The 8025-nt window shown below is 43.0% G+C and overlaps 1 protein-coding gene across 1 annotated transcript in view; it reads left to right on the top strand.

Moving 5' to 3' along the window:
- The window catches only part of IL21 (interleukin 21), a 7231-nt gene extending 2214 nt beyond the window's left edge, over window positions 1-5017 (top strand). Inside the window, exons 3-5 of the mRNA XM_006917753.1 lie at window positions 2662-2817; window positions 4606-4683; window positions 4773-5017. Of these exons, the coding sequence (XP_006917815.1) occupies window positions 2662-2817; window positions 4606-4683; window positions 4773-4796 (258 nt within the window). The 3' untranslated portion in view covers window positions 4797-5017. The remainder of the gene's footprint in view (window positions 1-2661; window positions 2818-4605; window positions 4684-4772) is intronic.
- The last annotated feature ends 3008 nt before the right edge of the window (window positions 5018-8025 follow it).

The following is an 8025-nucleotide window of genomic DNA, read 5'->3' as shown; positions in this document are numbered from 1 at the left end:
CTGCTGCCAGAACAACTCTCAGTGCCTGGAGAAACTTGTGGTGTTCACAGTTGTATGTGTGTGTGCGGTCGGGCGATGGGGGGGGGCGGCGGTAGTTTCTATTGGCATCTGGTAGATAGAGGCCAGGGATGCTACTAAACATTCTAGAAGGCATAGGACAGTCTGACAACAAAGAATTACCCAGCTCACCATATCAATAGTGCCACTGATGAGAAACCTGGACTTAACCGTAGGTAGTGTGTGGGACAGAGGTCCTTTTGCTTAATTAGCAAATGTGCTCATACAGGGCTTTCTCTGGTGGGGAAGGAGTATGTAGGGGGAAGGAAGTAGGTTAAAAATAAGCTATAAGGAGGCATATATTTTCAAATATTCAATTGCAAAACAGCAAAGTCTCGTGTGCCTCCTTGCAAAAGCCGGGCTTGACTAACCGAAGAAGGGAGTGGTTTGTTACTCTTGCTTTTGACTCCCTGACTGCTCCCCCAGTTCTGCACACTAAGGTGGGACAGGTATGTCCCCGTGTTTTCATGTGCTAAAGGACAAGGGGAATGAAGCTTCACCATCAGAGTCTGCTGGCGCCAAGCACGGCACAGGAAAGCCTTGCTCATGCTCTCAGACGGTAGCTACACATGAACTTGGGGTCACCTGGTCGACCGCACAAGTGTCGGGGCACCTGCAGCTACCTGGACCGGGGTTAACCCATGCGCTCCCCTCTGGGCACAGCCTGCTGCGGGGAGCGAGCGGCCCCGCCTCCGCTCCTCCGAGGCCGCCTTCGATGCACACCTGCAGCCAAATCCAGCAGCTACGCATCCCGGACGCACGCTGCCACGGACGGCTCTGCCGCTTGCAGAAAGCACGCAACAGACCGCGGCTGGCTCCTGGGATAGGACAGGCAGGAGAGAGAGCCCAGCCCGGCAGTGTGAGCGCCAGGTGCCTTTTTGGGGGTGAAATCCATCATCACTGGTCTTGACCACCCTGGCAATACTGCCTCAAGGGAGCTGGTTCGGTAGCTAATTCTACGGAACCTAATTTTCTTTCAACACATACATGTAAATGTTAACTCAGCAAAATGGGCCTCTGTGAGAAATGCTGGTTTCTCATATCAGCACGGATGAAGCAGTTAGTGTTTTCAGTTTCAGCTGGAAAATTTACCTCTTTAAATATGAATATTATTTTTTCCAGTAAGTTAAGCCGGTTGTGGTCAAAAAGAAGAGAAAAGAAAAAACTTCAACAAACATGAACATGTGGTTTTCAAGGAAAAAAAAGTGCTATAATTAACATTTATAAATAGATTCTATTAAATAAGCATTTTGGCAAACGTACGGAAAGGACACTGTCTTGTCCTTGTGAGAGGCAAGCTGCTGTGACACGAGGAAACCAGATGAGCTGGTTCTCGGCTTGTGGCTGTGTATGCAAAGCAAGCCGAGGCCGCTGTGTCTTACAGATGCATGGTATTAATCAACATGCATATAGGGTAGGCATATGGGTTGGAAAATGCAAAGCAGGCCAGATGCTATTTTCAGCTGACTGTCCATGAGAAGACTCAGGTAAGACCGCTGTGCATGGGACGGCCCTTGCAGGATCCGAGAGAGGCTGAGGTCTCTGATTATTTGCCCGTGGCTTCCATATACATTAGTGAAAGGAAGATCTGGCAGCTTTGGGAGCGGGTGGAATAGCACCATATACACACACTTGCTGAAGGAAATAAGTAACTGGGATACGAGTTCTTAGATTGGCATTAAAATGCTGCCAACAAGTTCGTATAAACTTTGTTCCTCCGATAAAGTCCATTTCATTTTCAGTTCGATTTCAAAGATTTTGACTTATTTGCTAGTCAGCAGTAATTTGACTAAACCAAGAGACACATTTTTGGTCCTTGTTCTGTCCACTTCTCCATTCTGTGAGGCTCTTATTTACTTATTCTCTTACTGTCTGAGTAACTGTCTTCCCTCCCATTGGCTGGGCAAGTCTCGAATTCTGTTACTTGACCACTTGATGCAGGCAGAATCCCACCCGACCTGACCCGAGAGTGTGAACAGCCTTTAGAGAAGCCGTGGGTGGTCTAAGGAAGGGGCCTGACTCTGAGATGAGGACTGCGCCATTGGAGGCCGGTGCCCACTTCCTTCCCTCAAAGGAGGGGCTTCAACTCACTCACTTCACTTGTCAGTTCCACAAGTATTTCCTGGGCATTCGCTGGCAACAAGACGCTATGCCAGGCTAAGATGCTGCTGTTAAATATTCTTACGTGCATTGTAAAGAAAAACAAAAAATGAATGAAACAGATTCTTGGTCAGATTACAGTGTAACTCACCCCAAGCTGCAACCAGTCACAGTGCAACTTTTAGAGCCTCGTAATTCAGAAAGTGTGCTTTAAACCAAACTAAGCCTCCCTTACTCACAAAACACGAAGGCCCTGCACACCACCCCGCTCTCAGCACAGCACTGAGATGGAGAACCAGAAGGTTCCCCACAGGGCGCGGGTACACTGCGGGAGCCTCCTCTCTAGCCCGAAGCCAAGGAGCACATGAAGTCATTCCTGGCTAGTCTGCGGAAGCGAATGTGACCCAGGACACCGTGCTAGAAGTTGAAAAAGAGGACTGGGCAGGTCACTTTTACTTTCGGAATAACTCTTGTTAACATATACACTAATTTTTTCTCTTTCAGAGACACTGTGAGCGGTCGGCTTTCTCATGTTTTCAGAAGGTCCAGCTGAAGCCGGCAAATGCGGGAGACAACGAGAAGACCATCAACGTGCTGACTAAGCAGCTGATGAGGAAACTCCCTCCCGTAAATTCAGGGAGAAGACAGAAACAGAGACTAGTAAGACTTATTTGCTGTCTATTTTATTTGCACTGGTTAACTATACCCAGCCCTCTCCTCATGTAGCCAGAGGCTCAGTGCCTTTCTTCCTGTTACACCTAATATACGGTGCTGTTTTCAGACACGAAGTCAGCTCTTCAAAGTCCACAGACTTGAAGTGCCCAGAACCCCACCTGGAATTTGCTGACAATCTGACAGCTGGAGTAAGTTCATACAGCTCCCCAAAGCGAGGGAGTCACTAGGTAGAAAAGACAATTGCAACTTAGGAGCCAAAAATGTTTTGGTCACATACAACTTGTGTTCTTATTGACAGAAGCTAGATCCTGGTTTTCCTACAAGAAAAGAGATAGCCTATAAGAGACCAAGATAAATCTAGAACCTGGCCTTCCTCTCTTAAAATATATCACTGTCCTGTGCAATTGCAGAGTCGGCACTACGTTTAAATAGATAGAGCCTATTATTTGGCTGGGGAATTTCAATTGTCCCTAATTTGGGGGGCCCCGAGACCCTCTTGTATATCTCTTCTTTTGCCAATGCAGGAGCCATGCTCACACTGTCATGAGTAATTAATCAAAACCAGTGGATAAACACATAAGATAAATTACTCTAATTTTTTTTTATCAGTTCTCTCTCCTCCAAGGAATTTCACATGTGATTCAAGTGAAATCTTAATTACATTGTCAAAATTATTTTTATTCCTTTTGATTTCTTGGCCAGTTTGTAATGTGAAAAGCATCCCTCTCAAACTTTCCTCAGAAAGAAGGGAGCTGGGTGTGTCTTGCAGAGCCAATATCACAGACTAAAGAAATGGCAGTGTGGCATTGAGCTCAGAACTGTCCCGTTAGGCCCTTCATCTGACAGACGGGAAAGTGAGACCAAAGAGCTTAAGTGACTTGTCCCGAGCCCCACAAACAGTAAGAGCCAGAACGAGAACGAGGATTCATATCTTCCACCTGTCAGTCAAATGCACTCATCACAACATCAGACTGGCATTAGAGATGCTGATCACCAAGCCATGGCCTGGTGTCTGGCCTCTTAAGAGAAATAAGGATAAAAACATAAACCATGAAATTAATATATATATGTTTATGTATATATGGGTGGGCAATACACATATGAAAAATTGTTCACTCTCCCTATAATCAAATAAATAGAAATTAAAACAGAAAAATCCTATTTTTCCCAATTAAAAACTGTTATACCTAACAATGGTAAGAATGCTCTATGTAAATAGAGGTAAAATTTTTTTCAATGTACATCAAAAGCCTTAAAATTGTCATCCCTTTAATTTAGTGATTCTACTTTTAGAAATTTATCAAGTAAAATAAACAAAGATGTATATGAAAAACTATTCAGTTTTTTGAAGCACTGTATAAAACGGTGAAAAGTTAGAAGCAATCTATGTGCCTCAAAATAGTAATAATTCAGTTCTATTTGGAATACAAAGCAACCACTGTGTGTTACATTCTTGAAGAATATTTAATATGTAGGAAATGCTTGTAATATGTTAAGTGTTAAAAAAAAAAAAAGCAAATTACCAACTAGTGTAAATAATACAAATGTGAAAAATCACCAGGAAAACATACGCTGAAACATTGCAGTGGTCTCTGAGAATGAGGTTACACGTGAATCTCCCCATTTTTATTTTCTGAACAATTTTATGCGCTTCTCAAATTTTTTCAGTGAACGTGATTTATGTCTCTTATTGGAAAACAATAAATTTTAAATGAACATTTTATTCAACAGGAAAAACATTTTAAAGACTGTTACTGTTGCATTGATTTCTAGACATGCCCTTCATGTGATTCTTATGAGAAAAAGCCACCCAAGGAATTCCTAGAAAGACTGGAATCGCTCATCCAAAAGGTATCGAATCTAAATTGTCTTTGATTTTCTACCTCGTCTCCATCCATACTGCATCTGTTTCGGTTACTCATGGGATGCTCTCTCCACAGATGATCCATCAGCATCTCTCCTAGAACACGTGAACTATGAAGGTTCCTGAGGACCTGCCTTGAAGCTGGACACTATGTTACACACTCTAACACAGCAGTGAAACTCACCTCTGGGTATTCCGAATGGAAGAATACAATATATTAGTGATGGGGGAAAATCTCAGAAAAGTGTTCTAAGTCAGGATTACTTCCCCAAATTACTATGCAGTACTTCAGTTTAATTCACATGCTCTGTGTTTGGTCAACTCGAAAAAACTTTCTACTAAATTAGAGTCTGATTTCCTACATTATGGATTTCTACGACTTCTAAAGTTTTTACTTTATTTTACTGCCCAACTATGACATTTCTTGGTTGGAGGAAAAGCTTAAAATTTTCAGGTAAAAATACAGTTTGAGAATTTATTGATCTTATATTAACCTTGATCTTGATTACTGCAAGAATGAGGTCTCATAATCATAACTTTAAAAAGTTATATACCTTCATTCAAGCTGAAAAATATAGAGGCATAAAGTCAAAATGGAAAGTTGAAGGCTTTATTCTTTTAAGAAAATGAAAACTGAATGTTTAAAAATGTGTATCTGAAGAGTTTACTTTTTATCTCAGAATATCTAACATATAAATATTTAATTTATTTATGTACCAGGGGGATAGCTTTACCAGATGGCTACAAAAAAGGTCTTACTTCTTTATCGGGATTTAGCAAGTATTTAAGTAGTGTACGTATGAATGTATTTATGGAATAGACTCTTGGTCTTTGTTTTCTTTAAGTGTTTAACAGTACCTTCCCCAACTCAAGTCCGCTTATAAGCTAAAACTTTATGCTTGTGGAAGTGGCAATTGAAACTTACAGAGGGGACACCTGTCAGGTGGTCTTCTGGAACCCAGCAGAGCTTTTAAAAAGTCCTGTAGCTTTCTTCTCGACTCGTTACAACAACTGCATGGGAGAGAGCTGACAACTCCAGATGTCTGTTTCCTTCCTTCTCTTTTTTTTTTTCTTTCCTCTTTTAAAATGACAATTTATGTTTGTATGCTTGGCATAAGGCAAGTTCAGTCAAACACAGAAAATCAAAATCAGAAGACAAAGTGAGAGGCCAGGACCTCTCGCCTAATAGAAAACAGACTTTTGCATCAACATGGGTAGTAAGAACAAGCAACCTGCTCTAACTGCCACTTCACATCACCTCCAGCAGTTTATTTAAATATGAAGTTAAAAACTCTAGAAAAATAAAATTCTCACGAGAATGTTATAAGCTATTTGAGAGTCTCATTAAAATGGCTGTGAGTGTGCAGGAGGTTGTTGGGTGGGAAACGCTTTATGCGCTGAGAAGAAAAGTTATCTACTTAAAAGTATTTTCACAGTAAGCACAGACTAATTTATAGCTCTAAAAAGTATGTTAGAAATCAAGTACGGCATCAAATCTCAATGAAATGTTTTATCGTCGGAAATAGGGTATCCACTTTAAAACTGTTTAAACGCTATTACCAAGGAACTGTGTAAATAGTGCCCAATGACGCCACACATGTAAAGCCTGCCTCGGTGTCCAGGGTGCCCGGCCAGCATGGGCACAAAGGTCAAAAGCAGGCACGGAGCTGACTTGGGAAAGGTGGGGTCTTTTCTGTTTGTTTGTTTCTGGGTTTCTAGTTGTTGACTTCTTTGACACTGCGATTTTATATTTAAAATAATATATTTATTTTGGTGTGTGTACTGTTAAAAATCTCTGTTCTAATCCTTTTGACCGGAGATTCTGCCTTAAAAGTAAAGATAGTCTGTTGGGGTGTCGGCTGCGAGCCTTCGCTAACTTCAGTTTGAAGATTCGGGTAGAGACCTTGCAGCACCCAAAAGAGGCAAAGCGCTGGGATGGACGAGATGAAGAAGTGAGACCTTACAGCCCCACCCCCATGGCTCTGTGCTCGAGACTTAGCGGTGTCACTGTTCACCTACGGATGGTGACACAGGGGACCTGAAATTGTGCTGGCTGCGCCACTTCCTAAATTGGGGGGTTTGCATTTCCTTATCAGTAGAATGAGGTGTTGATAGTCTATTCTGCCTTTTTTTAGAGCTTTGTGTGTCTATGAGCCACTAAAGTTCTGGGTACTCTTCCAGAAACATCTGGCCATACTTCTGAGTAAAACTCTCTACTGAATCTGACATCCAGTTGCTCGACATATTTCAAAAGCATTGTAGCAACACTCACTGTAAGAATGAGGGAAATGTTCAAAAAAAAAACAGGAAAGAAGAAGGAAAGAAAAAGAGAAAGGAGAAAATGTTGCTGTAGGCATGGGCGTTCAGGGACATGAGACATGACCTCTACCCCCTTAGCCGACAGTGTCGTCTCTGGACACTTGTATAGAACTGTAGCATTATTGTTCTGTATTACTGCTCTGTTGTACTTACATCTGCATCTGAGAATTCAGTTTTAATATGAAATATGTACTTTATAACTTAATGATTATTTATTATCTATTTGGTTTAAATGTTCATGTTCATGGCTCCTTATTTAAGACCTGATCGTATTAAATACTACCCAGTCAGTACAACTGTCTGCTGTGATTCCCTGGAAACCCTTCATTCAGTCGCCTTAGCAGAAAATAAAAGAGGACGCTGAGTTTCTGGGAGCACCTAGTTTTCACATGCATACAGTACAAACAGTCTCCTCTCCGTACACCGGGTCCCTGAAACGGGACCTTCTACTTCCGGCCCCTCCCTCTAGGAAAGCGGGACCCCTGCAGCCCTCCGAATGCATGCCGGTCCGGGAGGGACTGGAGATTCCCTCCCCGGTGCCCGTGGGTTGCCTGTACACTCTGTGCAAACCGCTCTGCTTCTCTGAAGTTTACTCCATCTAGCTTGTCTGTCCCCCTACTTCTTATTGATGACTGCCATCACCTAACCTTCCTCCATGTTTGCTGAGGACTCAGGCACAGTCTTTTCCTTGAATCCAACTTCTGCTGCCATAGTGGGTGACTTCAGTGCCCGCGAGGCGGGTCTCACCCACACTGTGGCTTGCTAGAACCTGACTGCCCCAGTTCCAACGCCTGCACCCTTTACCCCACCCTCAGCCCACTCCCCTGGCCACGAGCCAGACTTTGTCATCTGCGACCACTCTCTGTCTGAAATCCCGACATATCTAAAACCATCACCTGCTAGTCTCCTAGTTCTCAAACCGCCCTACTCCTATTCCATTGGTCCCGAGACCCCATCGCACAGCCAGGCCTTCGGGTTATTGGCGCCCCCTCACTGAACCCGAGCCCCCA

The sequence above is a fragment of the Pteropus alecto genome, unplaced genomic scaffold (assembly GCF_000325575.1).
Source record: "Pteropus alecto unplaced genomic scaffold, ASM32557v1 scaffold17, whole genome shotgun sequence".
NCBI lineage: Eukaryota > Metazoa > Chordata > Mammalia > Chiroptera > Pteropodidae > Pteropus > Pteropus alecto.
This window is presented reverse-complemented; position numbering and strand designations above follow the sequence as displayed.